Source organism: Spea bombifrons, chromosome 7 (assembly GCF_027358695.1).
Source record: "Spea bombifrons isolate aSpeBom1 chromosome 7, aSpeBom1.2.pri, whole genome shotgun sequence".
NCBI classification, from domain to species: domain Eukaryota; kingdom Metazoa; phylum Chordata; class Amphibia; order Anura; family Pelobatidae; genus Spea; species Spea bombifrons.
In genome coordinates, this window is record NC_071093.1 from 36,189,462 (window position 1) to 36,210,359 (window position 20,898).

At 39.7% G+C, this 20,898-nt stretch overlaps 1 protein-coding gene across 3 annotated transcripts in view; it reads right to left on the reverse strand.

Annotated features, from left to right (window-relative positions):
- Positions 1-7,887, reverse strand: part of MYH11 (myosin heavy chain 11) — a 40,825-nt gene extending 32,938 nt beyond the window's left edge. For all 3 annotated transcript variants that reach the window (XM_053471813.1, XM_053471812.1, XM_053471814.1), the window contains exons 1-3: positions 7,780-7,887; positions 3,953-4,306; positions 503-659 (exon numbers count right to left, since the gene is read on the reverse strand). In XM_053471813.1, the coding sequence (XP_053327788.1) occupies positions 503-659; positions 3,953-4,294 (499 nt within the window). In that variant the 5' untranslated portion in view covers positions 4,295-4,306; positions 7,780-7,887. The remainder of the gene's footprint in view (positions 1-502; positions 660-3,952; positions 4,307-7,779) is intronic.
- Positions 7,888-20,898: the final 13,011 nt, after the last annotated feature.

Genomic DNA, 20,898 nt, shown 5'->3' on the forward strand with positions numbered 1-20,898 from the left:
AGGGAGACGGTAATGTCACTCTGTAGATTTTTATGTGGCATCACGCTGGGAAAACAGCTAGACTTCCAGCATGGATTCCTTACCATGTCCCCTTCGGCAGAAAAACATATGGAAATATTTATACTTTAAAGGGCCAGTAACATTCCGGTATGCACTTACTTTCGCAATGAGCAAAAAACCCCTAAAACCTTCAAATTACCTTGAATGATGTACTATGGAACTTTCTATATTCTATAAGATATCTCCATGATTAATTGATCATATACGATAAAAGCTATTGGTTTACTTTGTTTGTTATTATGTTTATATTATTTTATGAATACATTTTTGAAATAATGTGTTTAACTTTTTATGTCTATTTACCCTGAATTTATTATATTATAAAGATATTGCTGTTTATTTATTCCATGAGAAAACAGGAAGGAGTCATTTTATCCTGTGTTTGGAGAGGACAACAACCCTAAATGTACAATGTTATCATCGAAGGCACAGAATAGCTTACCTTGTAACATACTCCTGTACGCCGTATCTGCTATGGCATAGATATGGGGGGGCATTTCATGTCTTTTTTTGCCTTTGTACATATCGATAATCTTCTCTGAATAAATTGGAAGGAACTTGTATGGATTGACCACAACACAGAAAAGCCCAGAATATGTCTATAAAAGAAAAGGAAAAAACAACCTTTAGTATAATCTTATCATCTATTTATATTATATATATATATTTTATACATTTATTACATTGTAATGTATGTATTACATTAGGTGTTTTCAAATGTTTGTAGAATGAGGTAGATCCACATTATTTCATTTAAATTTAAAAATAACTATTTCTCGTACCTAAGCCTCCCCGGCTGCTGAGATTTTGTCTCTAACCCCCCCCCCGAAAAAAAAAGAAAATATCACCGGGAGATCTCATACAATCGAGATTTAAAAATCTACTTTATTAAAACATATTATATGGGACTAGAAAAGAAGGTCCAGAGTTCAAAATGCAAATATTTTTCTTGATAAGTCTATAAATTTGTTACCATTTGAAAAGAGAATTCTGTTTGGAATTCCGGTTTTTGGCACCTGAGAATTGCTTTCGCATAGGGGTACAAAGATCGCGATTTACTTGGCCTTATAAGGAAAACAAAGAGCGTGTTTAAAGCGATGGTATGTATGGTTTGCTCGGTATTCAGAAGCAGACAGAACATAGCTGGTTTATGTCTGAGGAACGTGGAGGACAAAAGTCTTGACGTGTTACTGAGGTGCTCATTATCACTCCCGGTCTTTTGCATAATAGTCATGGATCAGATTTATGAACTGGTAGGGTACTCTGTAACCAAACACTAAGTAACCTAAAGGCCAGTTGTCAAAACTGACAGAAGATGTAAGTAACCATATGAAGCGGAACACATGCGCCTACAATTTAGTAATGATCACAATGTGTGAATGCCTTGCGCCGTTGGCACGCGAACATAGATGCCACGGTGCTCCTAAACCTAGGAGGCAAAGATAAACTAGAAGTGTTTTTAAGAGACAAGCGTTACATTCCTAATTCTTCTAAGAACCTAACTCCAAAATAACATAAGTTACTAGCATATCTGTGACCTGTCATTTCTTGTCGACTTCAACAACAGATCTATATCTATGTTGGACAACTAAAGATGTCATCTACACCCAATTAAGCCCTTCTACCAAATAAATTAGTTAGAGATGGAGACTGCATAAAGGTGACAACGGTTTGAGTGGGTTTGTCCACCTTTGTAAAGCCCTTTTGTCTTGATGGTTGTATTTTATGGCTAATATACCATCTCTAACATGGAAGTTGTTTATATGCTTTTAGCTCAAGTACTAACTTCTGTTCCACTTCTACTAACTTCTGTTCTCTTAGCCATCACTTGGCAAGGTATCTCTGATAAGGAAACCTTGGGGGCTAGAATTAAATGGTACCAGTAGAAAAGGATACTGGTGATAATTACCTGCAGTAAAAACAATTACTGCGACCCTTGTTTTGAAACCAGTATACGGACACTACGTAACATCTGTCTGGGGAAAAACTTACAGTATCAAGAACATGTTGCATGGGAGTCTACTCAGAAAAAAGCCTTCACGTTGGAAATTTAGATTCATTATGATAACACTTGGATAAAAGTCGGTCAATTATGACATTAAGTATTGGCTGTGTTATCTTCCACCATGGCCAGCAAGTGGTTGACATAGAAGAAATGGTAGCCCCATAAAGAGAGAAAGGAAGCCTATGTGGTTCCAAAATGCTGGACATTAGAATAGTCTTTAGAATATGTCTTTACAAAGACGTACGTATAGTTTCACTTTATGGACACGGATGGCTCAGTTCTCTCCTCTATCTTAATATGGCTTATATATATTTTATATAGATTATATTATTATTTTTAATCAAAATATTATATTACATAAAATATTATTTCATGTAAGACAGAGTTAAATTAAATAATAGGTGGCCAGGACAGTTTTTAGGACTGGCTTAATTGTGGGAAGATTTTTTTTTGGGACCCGTGCTTCCCAGTCAGGGCACAAGATCATGGCAGACAATCTGTTGGGCATGTCAGCATTGGCAGGCATAACTTCAGATCAGGAAATTCACATAAGAAAACACAGATAAACGTTATTGCCCCTGCGGGAAAAGTGGAATTCTGTAAAGATTGTTATAATTCTGGGACATCTTCCCAAAACACAGGACAAGACGGTAACTACCATCAATAATATGTACGCCGTGGAGGAAAGAAGAGAAATGTGGGATGTGATAGATGCATTTAAAAACGTAAAAGGCATTTAATAAAGTACAGGAGGGAAGTTTATTTGAAAGGAGCAAAAGAGACCATAATATAAAACAAGAGGGTCAGAGGCTAAGGTGTAATGTAAGAAAGATTCACTTTACTGAAAGGGAGGTAGTTAAGTGGAAGAGCATCCCAGCAGAAGTGGTGGAGGGTGAACAATACATTTGTTTTTCATTTTGTTTTTGGTTTTTTATTTATTTAATGTATGCCCTGTAGACAGGCAAACTATATTAAAAGCTGTGATTGTGTTTTACACTTTAATTTAATTGGCAGTTATCTTTCCTACATATTATTTATTATTATTTTTCTTATTACATACAGAACCATTTGCCTCTGAGAACCACCCTTCCCCCACCTTAATGAAAAGTGATTTTTGCTATAAATTCTCCAAAAAATGGTCATGGGAAAAACATGCCCATTTTTCCTGCTAAACGATATATGGGGCAAAATTTTAAAAATATCACGTTGATACTATGAGATTAGTCTGCAAAACTTGATGCATGAAATAACACTGGCATTAGTAACCTCCTTGCCAGGTCTAAAACCTAAAGCTCCCTTAACCCTTTCAGGTACATTTTATATAATTAGGAGTTGTTGAAATACCAAAAATATTGTATAAGCCTAGACAACCTATTTTATAACGGAAGCATTAATGTCGAGTAATTGCCTACAGGCTTATAGGTTTATTTTTTGCATTCAATGTTTATACAGCTTTTCTAATGTGGTGCAAAACAAAACTTAAAGGGATTTACAAGAGGGAGGTTTACATTAAATAAGGAGAAATGTGAGAACAAGAGGTCGTAAACTAAAACTAGAGTGTTATGGGCTTAGATATAATGTAAAGTTTACATTACTGAGAGGGTGGTAGAGAAATGGAACAGACTCCCATCAGCAGTGGTAGAGGCTAATACAGCGAGGGAAGTGAAACATGCATGGGACGGGCATAAAGCTGCCCTGAGTTTTAGGCGAGACCAAGGACTGATTATGGTCGTAGCCTTTAGCGCGTGAAACACGGGCAGACTAGATGGGCTGAATGGTTCTATGTTTCTATATGGCCTACCATGATGCCAACACTCTGTGCTGCAGCTGCCCTGAATGTTCTAACATGAAACGATGACGTGTGATGAGGTGTATTGTGCGACTTACATAAATAAGACCAGAGAAGTATCTCTCCCTCAGGTTGTGCAGCACGGAGGCTTCGTTGAGACAGGTGAGTTCCGCCATGTCCTCCACTTTGGAGAATTTTGGGGGGTTCATCTTTTGGACATCATCCTTGCTCATTGTTATTTTCTTCCCGTTTTCTGCCAGCTCAATCACCACCTCGTCCCCCTTTTCTTCTTTAATGCTGGCTGCTTCAAATCCATGTTTCTCAGAGGGGACCCAGACCAATTTCTTGGCTGTCCAGTCGGCTTGAGCTGCCGGGCTGTTGATGAAGTCTTTGTCCACGAAAAGGAACTTTTCATCTTCACTCATTGGTTTTTGCGACATTTTGACTGTCACCTGTTAAAAAAAAAGGGCAGAAAGTGAATTAATGATTTTTTTTCCCTCATGGTACGATTATAAGAGTCAGCATAATCCAGTTTGCTTAAGAACTCAGTTGTTTTTAAATGTACTACTACTCCCATTAGTCTCATCCAGAAAGCAGCTGCGTGTTGCAGGTTGCCTAACTTTGATCAAATATTCAACAATAAATTGACTATGATGGCAAATTAATAAAATTAAAGCTCAAAGCTGGATCACGGCCATCGCCTTCTATTACTTTCCTGTCCTGTCAAGAATTAAGGGTCTTTTGTGAGCACAGGCCAATTAAGCCATTTCAGACGTGAACAGATACGCTATTCAAGAAGGCGCTTTTATAGATCAAAGGAAACACACATACCTGAGATGTGCCATCGATGGTACCCCAGCTGCTGGCTGGCTCAGTGTCATATGAGTTATAGTACACAGCAGCTGGAGTACTCAAAGCGGCCTGTCCTAAAGTACTTATAATATTTATACGGAGTCCGTCTTCAGGCACACAGCCTAAGTGTTCCCTTTCTGACAAGATAATCCCTAAACTTTAATTATTATACTCTATAGATAGTCCTCCCCAGTTTGTGATATCTTGGAGGCCGCATTAGACAAATCAATCAAAGGGCTGCCATTGGTTACATCTGATGCATATTTAAGAACGTTCTACCCTTCGTATTTAAACTGTGACCGTATTCCGCATTATCCTAACATATGTCGCCCACACTTCCTCGCTGTTTTAGGTCCGTTCTCTCTGTTTACTAGATCTTTATAACAGGAAACGTACCGTGTGTGAACCCCTCCATGTTGCTTAACTGATAATAAATATCTGATGTCTTCACTGTTCTAGACCAATACGGCCAAAACAAACCATAAACTTAGAGGTTTTACTTAAAAAACATATTCTCATTATAAAGCTGACTATATACATCAGTGCTCTGTAGTCCTTAATTATCACATTAACCAAGGAAATGCATTGTATGCAAAGTTTAGGAACTCAAAGACAAAGCTACTCCAAGTTAAGTCCAGGAAAACCCATCAGATCCTGAAAGTAATTAATCAATCTCAAGACTAGGGACCAGACTCAAAGGAAAGATCTGCTTAAGGATAAGACAGGAAAAGTACGAGCAAAGATCAAAGTAATGCATGGGGGTCACACCAATAATGGTGACAGATCTGCCCTGTTATCCTGAGAAGCAAAGTGCTTCGGGACCTGAAACAATTCACGTAATCTCTGCAGACACTTAGCAAATTTCAAGTATTTCTAGATCTGCAATGTATAGGAAATTATAAAAAATCAACACAACTCTAAGGATCCTGTCTACAGGGCAAAAGGGGCTGTTTCCCAAGGCCCAAATCCATCCAAAATCCATATAATCCACTCAATTTACATCTGCCGCTTCAGTCACTGAGCTTTCCAGAAGAAGGGGACAAAACGGAACAATCCAATGTTTTTCCACAAAAATAAATCAAACTCTTTAGAAATTCAAACATAAATGAAAATGTATTTTATTGTTATCTGATAACCCAAGTCTAACCTATCAATAATATCAAGGTGTGACAAATCTGCCTTGGGAGAGAAGAGCCGAGGAAAACCACTACATGTTTGCATGGATCTAAACACTTTATTTTGAGGTATGTAACAAATTTAATTTATTTACTTAACGCGTTTCATACGTGGTTCCAAAACCCAAGAAATTCAATTGAATCTCCTACAGATCGTGTCATCGTGTCTCCTAATTGCGGACCTTGCCAGGGTTGTTCTGGACAACAGTAAACAGTTTACAAATACTGTGTTCTATCAGAAAGAAGCTCAAAGCTCTACGGATGTTGTGCTAAAGAAGCAAATGGATAAGCCAAGCAAAATGTCAAAACAAAAACTGCTGCAGAGAATATATTGGGATACAGAGTTCAAAGAAGCTGCGAGCAATGGTCCTCTCAGCTCGAATTCAGCCCACACGACCATATAAGGACATGTTCTTCTCAAGCCTCGATAACCGCTTCATAACAAATACCTTTTAGGGAATTATAGAATATCAAAAGCAAGCGTACAATGAAACACCTTACTACGCAGAAGATTCATGGCAAGCTTGTGGGGTCCAATAGTCATCAACATATACGAAGCCCATAGGCCACCAACAGATAACGGTTGTTGAGGTACATCTCCCAATCAGCATCTGTCGGTCATAGAATAATGGGAGCAGCAGTTCAGCAACATCTAAGGAGAGGCTAGTTGGCTACCCTAGCACAGGGGGCATAGAGAGGAAACCCCTGGAGATCCAGCTGTCCTAGTCTAGAAAACTCATCATCCCTAACTAGCCAAAAGCTTGTTCAAGCATACTGGGAGTCATACATAGTCAATGCCCTTTCCTAATTGTGGCTCAGGAAGTTGACTCCGGTGTGATGAAGTTTAGGAATGTATGTCCTACTGCGATATGCACTTCAAAAGGAGCTTCTTGATCTAGATAAATGTGTCTGTAATGTGCACATCTGGAATCCAAGCGCTATAGATAATATCAGCTTCACAATTCAACAATGATAATTCCTTCAACATGCCGGCGAGCATAGTGATAATCAACAGATATATGAAAATAACTACTTTCTGGCATCTAGTAACTTGTATGTGTGTCTCGTATCTCTGTGATATATATATATATATATATATATATATATATATATATACTTGTTTAAAAGTTGGGGGTCACTTAGCAATTCCTTATTTTTTTAAATAAAAGCAGGTTTTGTCCATTAAAATAATATGAAATGAATTAGAAATACAGTGTAAATGTTGTTAATTTAGCAAATGATTATTATTATTTTGAATGGAATATCTTCATAGGCGTACAGAGGCCACTTATCACTCCCATCACTCCTGTGTTCCAATGGCACGTTGTGTTCGCTAATCCAAGTTTAAGTTTAAAAGGCAAACGTATCATTAGAAAACCCTTTTGCAACTTTGTTACAGCTAGAAAATTGTTTAGGTGCAATGATCTTTTTTTTTTTTTAAAGTTGTGTAAGTAATGTTAAAATAAGCATACAGTACACATAATTATTCTCATTATATACATATGGTAAAGCAGGATTTTGAAAAGCATTTATATCCTAAAGGGCTTACCAAAACACATACAATTAATATCCATAAAAAACTGTTTTCTATAGTTCAGCGTTCTCCAAAAATATTGCACAATAACAGCTGAATGTCACAATATATATATATATATATATATATATATATATATATATATATACATATATATATATATATATCGTATACATGAAAGATAAGTTTATTACCATTTATGTTTACTAATTATTAATTACATTAAGCGCCTCTAATACCAAACCATTGAAGATAGCTAAGACTACATAGTACGCATTCAGTTATTAATACGTTACAACAGATCAGCTTGTTTCTTGAGAAACTGGTATCCAAGTCCACTTAAGTATATCCAGCAAGTACTTACAGATGTCCAATTACTAAAGCAAAGGATGAAGTGAAGGAGTCAGAGTCTGGAACCTGTACAGCTCACTGCTGGGACAGTCCAAATTCCCCCTGAGTATGCACTCCCTCTATATAGACTGAGATACTCCACAGTGGGAGGGATGTCAAGGAAGAACAGGGAGGGTGGAGCTGCCAGGCATCCTCTATGAAACCCTCCAACTAATGCTGTTTGTGGCACCCCATGGTATATGGAATAATATAGTATATTAACCCTTAGGCTACCAAAAAAAGCCTGCAAGGTCACGGGGGACAATGTCTTGCAGCATGCAACAGTCAGATCAGTTCAACACAAGAAAAGGACGCTCACAATTAACAGACATAAAATAAAATTAACCTTTTCATTGCCAGCTACCATTTTTTATATCCGTGGCCACAATACTCAGAGAGTTAAATGTTGCTTTTATTTAATATATATTAATATATAATGTATATGTTTATAGCCCTGCAGCCGCTAGAATGCTTTTTTTCTAGTTAATGACAGATGAGTTTGTTTTAAGTTCAGTTTTAGTAATGAGGTTTAAAGAGGTTTATTATTAATCTGTACGTGAAGCTTGCGGGGCAAAGGAAAACAAAAACGACACAAATCCACGCGTTAAAATAGCACTGTGTATAATGCACACGAGAGCCGTAAGGACATTATTTCACATCTGGAATGGTGCTTGGTGACATCCTACTCCCTAGTGGGAAATGGATGCTTCCCAGCTTTTGAAATGGTACTTGTGTAGCCCGGGGCTTCCCATGCCTGCTCCTGAGAAACGAGAATAACGATATGACTCGATGTGCCCATATAAGGAAGCGGCCCTCTCCTGTACTCTGTATTGCTATGTTAGGGGCAGACTGTTCTCAGGGCTGAACTTGGAAAAAAGCTGAAGCCAATTTATATTGTAAAGGGAGGCAATGGCATGGGGTGCGGGACACGTTTGCTACATGAACCGTTTAAAGCTGACTTTGTTTCGGAAACCACAACTCTCATCATCCTCAGTAAGGCCCGGAGGAGCTGGAAGATTGTAGCACACTTTAGCCTGCTTAATATATAACAGGCATAGGAGGTTAAATCACAATGGAGTCTATGGCCCCTGGCAAAGTGGATAATAGGCCACAGAGTGGAAAGGTGCAGGTATAGAGCTTTCATTTGGTATCCTAGGAGAGTCCCTATAATTAACTCTTTACTGGTTAGGGTCTAGATATGTAACTGAGACCGTAGGATCATGAGAAGTTTCCCAATCACCCTAAGATGTGATCGCAATACTAACTGCATACCTACCAAGTATCCCATTTTTTGTCGGACAGTCCTGATAGGCATGTCCCACGCTTGCAAGCAGTGGGGATCGTCGGCCCCTTGGGGAGATCCTCTGATCTCCCCAATTGCTCCACAGACCTGTAAGATCAGTTGGATGCCTGTGCTGTTGCAGCCAATGGGAGAGCACTCGGAAGCATCCAATCAGATCATTCATTTGACAAAGGTGTATTTGCTTTCTGAGCAGACAGGTGTCTATGCTAAGTAGGGCATTGTGGTTTTTCTCAGGCACGCGCTTTGCAGCTAAACCATCACTGTATTATCTTCTGTATCTCGGCTCCGCAGGCTGGTTTGGCAACAACGTGATGATATTTGTGCACAAAGGCATGATCAAGAGATCCTCCATCATTAGAGGGCCGCGGCACGTTCTCTCCCTTCCATAATTAAGGTTCTTGGCTGGGATATGTGTTTCTAAATTCTCAATAATCTTATAAACTGCCAAGCTTTTATCGGCACACAATCACAAAAAACATCTAAGATTTAGATTCTGTTTGTAAATATTGCTTAGCATAGTAATTCACTTTATATTACACTACTTATTATATGCTACCTGAATGTAATCTTGCAGTTTTTACACAAATGTGAATGAGTCCATAGCTGATGGAATTTGTAAAGATGATAATATATTCGTTTACTGGATTTACTTTAATGTATATGATATAACACGGGGCTATATATGGTATTTAGGTTTTTATAATAATGACTTTTAAAGACATTTCTGGAACATGAACCATGTTTTTTATTATCATTGATTACCTTAACTTTTTTTAAAATAATTTTATATCTAAAAATATATATATAATCCCCACAGGCGCTTTCAGAGTTTCACAGGGCACCTAAGCCCCTAATGCTACTTGATTTTCACTTAATGATTAGTGAAGCAAACTCATCATGCTTCACTGATCAATACAAGAACAAAAAGCATGATTGTTACTTTAAAGGTGATGTTCCACCTATTCTGATTCATTTTTGTATCTAAATAAAGCATTACAAAAATAACTTACAGTCCTGTGGAATACTAAACCGAATTCGAGAAATTATTATTTCATTATATATATATATATATTTATTTATTTATTTTTTTGATAATTTTTCATGAATAAAAAGAGTAGGCACTGAAAAACTGTTGCCTTGTAGGCACTGATAAATTAAACCTTTAGCCTTTAAAATGACAAATCTACTAAGATTTAATTGCTCATCGTACTGGAGTGCAATGAATGTTTACTCTAAGTGGAACAGCACGCTTAATAGAATCTGCACATTCAGCAAAAAAAAAAAATAGCTTCATCAAAAAGTGTTTATTTCATCGCATAAATCAGATAACTTATAAATAATTTCATACTGTAACATTCACATATTGGCTTTTCATGAACTCAAGCAAGTTAGTTTCCTACAAAAAAAAAAATAATAAAAAAAAACTAAAAAAAATAAATAAAAAAAAAAAAAAATATATATATATAAAACATTTTCAAAAGATGGTCAGCACTCCAGGTCTTTAAATTGACAATTTCATTTTATTCAAAGTCAAGTCGACGTTTCAGTCATTGCTGACTTTGAATAAAATGAAATTGTCAATTTAAAGACCTGGAGTGCTGACCATCTTTTGAAAATGGTTTGTATGAAAACTGCTGGTTACTAGCACCGGGCTTGGAATATTCGGAATGGTGTGCAATGGACTCTGTGAGTAAATATATATATATATATATATATATATATATATATATATAATATTATTATTCTAGCAGCATGAATGTGTACGCCTTTTTACGTGTATATTTTTTTGTGGATATTTGCGGGTTCTGACCAAACTTTAGAGCGTCTCATTAATGATGTTCAGAGAAGGCTTTAAATTGTTTGAGAGTGTCAGTGGGTTAAATGCGAAGCAGTCCCACCGATTCAGCTCCTTGGTAAGCGATATAGCTATAGGACTCTCCAAATATGGGGTACTTTGACGTAGTGGCGGGTTAAGCAATATATGGCCAGTGCTCTGACTAGGAAAAGCTCAACCCATTCTGTCCATTCTAGCACTGAAAGGGTTCAATCATCCTCTTTGACAGCTTGTAAACCTTTTAGTCCTGGAGGGTTGAAGGAGTCCTCCTTACGCTCACAGGGCTTAAATTATTGTTAGTTGTTGCTAATTCCATTAGGGATTGATACAGTCTGAATTAAGTTGAAGCGATGGTGAATGGGTTAAACGTGGAAGTTTGTGGATTGGCCTCGTAAGAAACGATAGTTTCTGGCGTTAAAGAGGTTTCATACAGCCTTGTGCATCTCTGGTCCTCATCAATGCCAAGTGAATTTAGAGAGCGGCTTCAGCTTACAGCTCCCCCAAGCCTTCTCAGTAAAACAACCTCTGACAACCTCCTGATCCAAAGGGACTTTAAGACATCCCAAAAAGGAAAGCAAGGATCGTCAAGGAATCCCATCAACATACCGGATATGAAATATAGAGGCTAGCCGCATTGCAACATACTAAATATGGTGTCAAGTACAAACCATAAGAGTTGCGGCAGATTTCTCCTTCAGACTGCTGGGGTTGACTAAAATAGGCTCTATTGGGTTAACGCAAGAAACAGGAGTCAAGTGCAAGCTCTTTAGGACGGACGCGAGACCCATTTGAAAGCACTCAACGCTGAGAGCCGTTTAGGTTTCGACGGCGTGGTTTTCAGATGGGAAGACACCTGAGAGCAGGTTGTTTGTGTCGGTGTTGCGCTGATACCGTTAAAAATGCATGACTTGTGTTGCTTAACCCTTTCAGTGCCAGAGCTGTGCGCTACATAATGCCCTGCACGCCGCTCTTACACCACAATTCCTTACACGAAATGAAAGTAACTGTTTCGGTTCTGAATAAAGCTTCTAGCTTTGACGTGGGTGCCATAACGGGTAGAGCAAGCCCTGGCAGGAAACGATTGTAATTGCAGTGCTGATTTCGCGGGGTCACAGGAGGCTCGGAGGCTTGGCTCGGAGGCTTGGCTCGGCCTGACTTGTCGGTAGGAGACAGCTAAAAGTGTGTTCCTGTCGCCTGCATGTGCCGGTTGTGGTATCATTCCAGTTGCTGGGAACCGTACCTGTAAAGGAGGGTTCAGCTTTGATTGCAATGGCTTTGCTAGATTGACTAGGGTCAGGCATGGCTCTCAGAACATGCGCAAGGCAACACGTATGACCGCCGGGGGAACTTGCCCTGCCAAAGGACACCATTGCTTAAAGATGGCCTGGCGTCTGCTAATGTGCTCCCACTTCAAGCCTTTCCCCCACAAGACAGCGGTTGCTGAGCATATATATATATATATATATATATATATATATATATAAGCGTGGTGAATAAAGTCGATTAATATACACTGCCTCACCAACTCCCATCACTTTGGGTAACAAGGCCCTGTGGAGTATCAAACCATCTTTCACCTCTTCCATACTTCCCAAGTGTCCTACTGTTAGTCACAGTCCTTTGCAGCTTGAATCCTTCTGTCCTTCTTTCCTACCCTGATGTCTTACTTTTCAACATGCTGTGTTTGTTGGATATGAGAGTATCACGGTTTTCTACAGCCCCCAAAATCCCAACAATGTGCATAAAAACAGTAGAAAATATGTTTATATATATAAAGTTGTGAAAACAAAATACACTTTTTATAAACATCTAACTAAATGGCATAATTAATAATAGAACATATTAAAATAAATTTGTCTTGTATGTTTCTGGCCATCTTACATATAGAGAGTTGTGACAATCTCCACTATCCAGCCTTTTCCAACATACATTAACCAAAAGGGGTTGCATAAAGCCTTGGGAAAGGAACATGCAATGGATCCGATCATGGTGAAAGTGCTGCATAGATTTACACTAGACATGCTCATTGCGATATGCGGAGTTGCAATTAAAGCCCAAAAGCAATGTCATCAACTCAAAGACTGCCAGGGTTCGATTGTTCCCTCTTTCTCTTGTCAGCCTTAATTGCCCCCACTAGTCCACCCAGGACAATGCAGGAAGGCTCGGGGCAAGAATTATCTGTGAGCCAAGGCTATGGCTTTCTATATTTGCCCCAAATGTCCACCATCTAGTAGCAGATCCTGTACTCAATCTCATGGTGTAATCGTTGGTGTTCCACGACAATGTTTCCGTCTGTGCTTTGACAACGTGAAGGTGAGCTGCAGCTATTTTAAGTCAGTGTAACATTAAGTGAAGTAGAAACCGCAAAATAAGCACTCGATTTCCCCTGAAACGTTTAAGTGCCAGAGGGGATTAGAGTGTCCTGTAAAGCAGAGTGATGTACTAATGAACCTGTTAGACACAGAAAAAGGCTAAACCCTACCGCTAAACAGAAATGTACTTTGTGACATCAAATCTGATGTGCGAAAAAGACATTAAAAGAATATGGTCATCTGGTCTATAGGGTGCAGCGACTGATAGTATTAAGACATTTCTCTGCTTTATCATATGTTCATCATCATACAAACAAGGAAATATTCTCACCCTACCAAAGAGAGACTGTCCATCTTAAACAAGAACACCTGGTAGATATGCAGACCTGTGATCATCCATACAACAAGTACTAGACTTTTCAATGTACCTTTATACCTGAGTTTACCATCAAACCAAAGCAGATTGTGAGTACTGAAAGGGCACTTAAATCAGAAGACCTATGGCAGATGAAGGGACCCCCAATTAATAATAATTAAAAAAGAATAGCACAATTGTTCATTTAGAGTCTTTTTTTTAACAAAAACTTAAAGCCGATGCCATCAGATTTTGTAATTTTTTTTCTTTTTCAAAAAGATATATAAGAACTATTTACAATTATCATAATGGAGAAACAAATAAAGAGAAGAACCCCAAATCACCCTCTCACCAATAACAACGCACCCTCTTAAAAATAAAAAAACTCCCAAAACAAACCCAAAAGCCATCAGAATTTAAAAAAATTCATTTCTATAAGTTTTTAGCGCTGCCTGTTGCCACTTTCTGGGATCTCAAATATGGCTTTAATCATATTTTATTGGAGGCCGTCCTAAAAAAAAGCAGGTGGCAAAAACACATTGCTTTAGTATGCAGCCAAGAAAGGATAGATGCTATTTTAAACATTGCTCCGGATTAAAAAAAAGCTCTTAATGCCTTAGTCTTCAGAACCGTACCTTCCCAATATATTCTCATCTAAAACCTTGTTGAAGAGTTGAGCTGAAATGAAACACCGCTTGGTTACCTGGAAGCTGTAAGCACTGTTATGTATTGTAAGGAGTCGGGGGGTTTGTCTAGTAGATTGGGTTAATATAACAGAGCTATAACTTATACAAATATTCAATATATTAACAGAAGGACGCTAGAATGACGCTTGTGTGTGTGAGCATGCATGTGTACTTGGGTGTGTGTGATCATGGATGTGTATTTGTGTGTGTGTGAGCATGGATGTGCACTTGTGTGTGAGCATGGATGTGCACTTGTGTGTGTTTGAGCATGGGTGTGTACTTGTGTGTGTTTGAGCATGGATGTGTACTTGTGTGTGTGAGCATGGATGTGCACTTGTGTGTGAGCATGGATGTGTACTTGTGTGTGTGAGCATGGATGTGTACTTGTGTGTGTGAGCATGGATGTGTATTTGTGTGTGTGTGAGCATGGATGTGTACTTGTGTGTGTGAGCATGGATGTGTATTTGTGTGTGTGTGAGCATGGATGTGTACTTGTGTGTGTGAGCATGGATGTGTATTTGTGTGTGTGTGAGCATGGATGTGTACGTGTGTGTGTGAGCATGGATGTGTACATGTGTATCTGTGTGTGAGCATGGATGTGCACTTGTGTGTGTATGAGCAAGAGTGCAATATACCATTTAAGAAAGGAATTTTGTTTGATGTTTGGATGACAAAAATTCTATTTATGTTATCAGGATCTTGTTTTGAACAGAAATGCCTCTTCCATTATTCCTGACCTATTCAGTGACCCCTGCGAATACTTTGATTTTCTTTGGAAAAACCCCTATCTTTCTCGTTTCCAGCATTTGTCTTGTAAACATGTTGCAGACTGGTGATTTTAAGCAAACGCTACAAACACAATCGAATTGGCTATGATTTCTGGGAACGTGGAAGCCAAATAATTAGCTACACAGTCTCTTTTTTATCCTAATTTTATGCCCAGAATTTTATGCGTGTTATCATTACCAATGTAATGTTGTAGCTGTGCAGAAATTCCCTGCTTCCAGTGCGTCATAATTTTGCTGGTCTGTTTATAGAATTTCAGAGGTCCTGGAATTTGCTGGTTTATTTTGCTTATATGATACTCCTATTTCCTACAAAACATTATCTGAAGAAGAGACCTCTGAGGTTCCAAAAGCTTGTGCGACATTGACGAAAGACTCCATCTTCTCTTGGACTAATATGGCTAAAGCAATTTTCATCTCAAGAAGGCACCAAGAAAGCTGTGCTCTGTGCTCCATACCCTACAGTTCCACCAACTCTAGTCTACTGTATATTACAAAATATACATTGGATAAATCATAGGGTTTGCCATGGGGGGCAACTTGGCCTGCCCCAGCCCTGAAATTTAGGTATGTCCAAGTAAACCTACAGTAAAATAACCAGCCAGTGGCACAGCAAGGACCAAGCTAGGGACAAGCTGGAACCAGTGAGTGGGCTAGACTTTCCCACCGCATTCTTCTCCTTACAAACGTATTTGGGATTTATAGTGTTAATGCTTTCTTAATGTTTTATTTTCTTAAAATAAAAAAAAAATGGATACAAAAATCAAGTAAATCATTTTTAATTGAATGACGCTATAAATATACCTAGCATTGCAGGAAAGTGAATGTCACTGGGATTCATCAGTTTGATTTAGATGTTTTCTAAAGTAGTAACCCGGGAACCATTGGGTTGGGAAGTTAGACGAAAAATCTGTCTTTCTTTGATGGCTGGCAATGGAGCAGCGGTCAGCTTCCGTAAGCTTATGTGACTTGCATTGATCTAGTAGTAGATCTCTTTTAACTATTTAGGATACAATGTGACCGTCTTTTAGATTTCCATTGAGATTTAAATATCTTTGTAATGGAAATCCGGTAACACTCTTTGTATTATTGCTATCTCCATCATACAGAGCACCTTTACGGCAGTCTGCATGGCTGTACCGGGAATTAAAACCAGCCCTGGTCTTTAGTTTTTTAACTAATAATCAGCAAAGGAGTGGTGAAAAAGACAATTAGACAATTTGGGCATCATGGCAGTACAGACCACCTGCGTATTGTATGGATTCTTCCCCCAGCTGGGAGAGAATAAACATTTTGCTAATGAAAGCAAACGGTTTGGCATTTTTGTTTATTAGCAATACTTCCCCTTTAAATTTGAAGAAATGAAAAAAACACTGACACAAACTGAGCTCTAAAGTATTTTAAAAACAAGCAAAGGCCATCTTGGTAAATAAAGCCACATGTTTCCATTACATTTCCCCGCCGCAGGCACCCTGTTGGCGGGAGTGATAACACACCGCGATCTAGTGATTACTGCAAACTGGATGTAAAAATGTGTGGTATTTGTTTAAATTGTATTGCGTTTGTTTAAAAAATGAGGTTGGGGACATCCTGACTCGTTGTGCAAACAGTACAAGTGAGCCCATAGATGCCCATAGACAGTGTCCGAGTAAGACTCTCTGGGGCAAATAGATGCCAGGAGCGCACACTCACATACCCTTAACCAGAATTACCACTCCCATTCGCAGGTCAGGGATTAAAATTGGCCCTGGACCTTTAGAGCCCTATATGTGTGCAGCATGGGGCCATAAAAATCCAGGAGGTAGTCAAACAGTATCACATGATCTTTATTAAAATACATCACTCACATTAAAAGTCTCTGGAAAGCCCCTACCTCCAGCCGCTACCCTTTAGACAGAAGTCTCCCTCTTTGGCCATTTGAAATCTGGGGGGTGTGAGTTAGGTGTATAGACCGTATAGCCGAACTCAGTGGCGTACCTACCGGGGTCGCAGGGGTCGCGACTGCGACCGGGCCCCGGCGGCAGGGGGGCCCAACCCAAGGGGCCGCACGAAATCGGGCCCCGGCGGCAGAGGGGCCCAAGCCAAGGGGCCGCACGAAATCGGGCCCCGGCGGCAGAGGGGCCCAAGCAAAGGGGCCGCACGAAATCGGGCCCCGGCGGCAGAGGGGCCCAAGCAAAGGGGCCGCACGAAATCGGGCCCCGGCGGCAGGGGGGCCCAAGCCAAGGGGCCGCACGAAATCGGGCCCCGGCGGCAGGGGGGCCCAAGCCAAGGGGCCGCACGAAATCGGGCCCCGGCGGCAGGGGGGCTCAAGCCAAGGGGCCGCCCGATACCTTTTTATGTTTTTTTTTATTATTTTTTTTTTAAATAAGGCAAGCCGCGCCACGGAGCTGGCGACGGCCGCCTAATCATTGATGCAGCGTGAGGGGCGAAAGCTCTGCCCCCTCACGCTCAGAGTGTAGGATCAAAGGATTACATAGAGTATGAGGGGTGAAAGCTCCGCCCCCTCATACAGACTGCAGGAGCACTGGATCGTGCCACAAGAGCTGCATGAGGGCTGAAAGCTCTGCCCCATCACACAGACTGCTGGAGCACCGGATGTCGTGTCAGTCACGTACATCCAGTTTGAAAATAAACGGCAGTCTTCATCTATCACTCCATCAGCACTTCATCATGGCCCCAAAGTGGAAGGAATAGGGAGGTCGGTACAATAATGTATTTTTTAAAAAAAATATTGTATATGGCATTAAATTATTATTTCATTATTATTTCAATTATAAACATAAAAATAAATATATGTGTGTGTCTGTGGAGGGGGACAAAACGCATAAAGTTTTTTTTCTTTAAAAAATGGAGATTTCTAGATTTATTTTTATATAGATATACATATATAAACACTTATATATAGATTAGACACACAAGTTCAGCTCCCGAGTGTCACCTTTGTCCCCATCCAGCCAGGCACAGGATGGGCTGTTTGGGGACAAAAATGGCAAACCCTACGTGTGTTATCTGGGTGCTGGTCAGGTTCTATGTGGGCAGTGTGGAGGCCAGGGCTGGTTTTGGGGTGCGCAACCTGTGATCTATGCCTATAATTTAGGGGGTTTTAAATATACCTTTAATGCAGAGTTTTTATGTGAATTCTATTTGATCTATATCTGCAATGCTGGGTTTGTGTGTTATTCTGTTGATCTATATCTGCTATGCTATGCTTCCATACATTATTTATGTATTCAAAGAAAAAGGAGCGCATGTACAAAAGGGGCCCTATGTACATGCGCCCCTTTTTCTTTGATTATGCCCTTTGTACATGCGCCCCTTTTTCTTTGATTTTTTACAGATATGATTCAATATGTAAATTTAATTTGTTGAATATTTTGAAAAAAAATTGTTGGGTAAAAATCATGTTTTTTTTGGGGGGGTGGGGGGTGGGGGGGCCCTTAACAGATTCTCGCACCCGGGCCCTGAGGCGTCTAGTTACGCCCCTGGCCGAACTATCCCCTTCCAGCAGTGTATTCCTCAACATTTTAAGAAAACTTACCATCAATGCATCAATGGGCTTTGCCAACACTTTTATGGGACTTTGTGACCTATTGACAGCAATTTATGTAAGCCTTTAGAAGACGGAGGATTTCATCTTTCCCAGGGCTTGTCCCCCTACCGCGTTTATTGGACACAGGGGTTGACTGACCCTCATTAGGAAGAAATGAGGGGTAAGATATAGATGGAGCAAAATACTAAACCTCCTACCAGTAATTAGCTGAGATTGTTCCCAGAGCCTCCTGATACTAAGTCCCGGTGAGATCCCAGGCATGTGCAGAGCACTGATTCACTCATACATAGAAAACATTCTGAGCGTCTAGAACAGATGGACATAGAAGAAAGAGGGACTCAACAAGAGACAAGTGGGAGATGTGGCCATAAACTCACCAACAATCACTCACCAACAATCTATCCATGCAATCTACAAACAAGCCCGCCAAACTGGCTATGAGATATTCCATAAAGTGTTTATCATAGAACCGCCATGCTTGGTATAGAAAAGAGCGGAGCTTCACTGTCTGGCTTGCGTTGTCAGCATTACAAATTAGAACATGGTATTAGGGATCAGGGACAGTCCCCATAGGACATCTTTAGGGAAATTGGTTAATGAGCCCCAACAGGTGCAGCGTAGCCCTTCCAATACCCATAATTAATTCACCCACATCGGGTCAGTCTACGATGCCTTTAGTCTTAATTTCCTATTTTTAGAGAACGGGAGCTGTATAATTAGAGCCATCCTTTAACATTTCAGTCAACGGAAAAATGTTTCAAAGGCAGGATAGGAATGTGGACAAACAGAGCTGATAGAATTGGGAAGGCTGCAGGGTAAAGGCATTAGCTGTGACATATAAATTGTTGTTGTATCTTCCCCATACATGGTCACTTTCAATGATTTGGCTGCGTCTCAGGAAAGGAGCAGGTTGGCCAGCGTGAAACCTAGATGAATATTTTTTTAGCCATTAATAATTTCATTGTGGGTTAGATTGCGTTTAAAAAAACTCTTAGTTCAATGTATGAGATTTTATGTCCCCTGCTCTCCTGAGAAACCTAAACGTTAGCTCATCCGGATCAAACAACATAAGAATCCGCTCAGCCATCAACCCTGACTTCTGCCCCGCTATAGGTGTGTAACGTTAAGCTAAAGAATCCCTCATCCGCCTCGCCTTTAAGGAGAAATTGCTATGTTGTTTTTCATCTGTTTAATGTGAGTTACGTGGTGTTAGTCGCATGCTTTGAAGCTGTTGTTAACGTCAGTCACCAATGGTTGCTTCTTCACTCATCTAATTTCAGTTGTGGAAACCATTATAGTCAAGCAGGAGAGCTGGGGCCAGGTACATCACCAACATTGGTTAAGGGTCCATTAATGCCAATATATGGCAGGATTGTGCGGTTCCCCTTCGCCCGAACCCCAGTTATTTGCCTTGCCGTTGATTTGTGTACCCAAGTGACATACTTACTACCAGGGAGGTTGAACGAGACTCTGTGAGAGCGTCTCATCAGTTTATGTTGAAATGATTTGTATTGTTTTCGTGATGATTCCATTATTTTACATTCACTCTAGTTCAATAATTAAAACAACAAATACAGATGTTTTCCAGAATTAGTGTCCTTTGGTTTCCGGGTCCTTCCCTCTCATACTGTATAATGTGCATGTGGGATGAACGCAATCGCATAGCCTGAAGCCATGCAGCGAGAGTCGCAGGACCTATAGTTATAGGTCACGTGTGTTGCAGGAAGCCAAAATCAACGCTTCAAACTGTTTTATTTAGTTTTCAGAGGAGTTAATGTAGTTCACGAATGAACTATTGATCATGAAACGGTTACATACCAAGAATGTATGCTGTCAGTTTTGAAGTACGCCTTCTCCTCAGGACTTGTGAATTATTATATTTTATGTATATGGCGCCAACAATGTCCGCAGCGCTTCTTATATTCAGGGTATGACAATACTAGAACTAAGACAAGCCGATACATCTAGATTGTAAGCTTGTTGGAGTCGGGCTCTCCTCACCAAGTCCAATTGTTATGTACTACCTGTTATGTCCTGTTTACCCATTGTACAGCACTGCGGAATATGATGGCGCTATATAAAACAATAAATAATACATTACATAAAGAGGGTCCTGCTTGCATGCTTAAACGCTAATAAAATAATTAATGCATCCTTCCATCCGTTTAATTTCTAGCAGTTTCATAGTGTTTACCCACCCAAGCCTACGTTTGTAAAGTAGAACTCCCACCATCTTTTTTCTGTATGTGGCATTTCTAGATTGTAAGC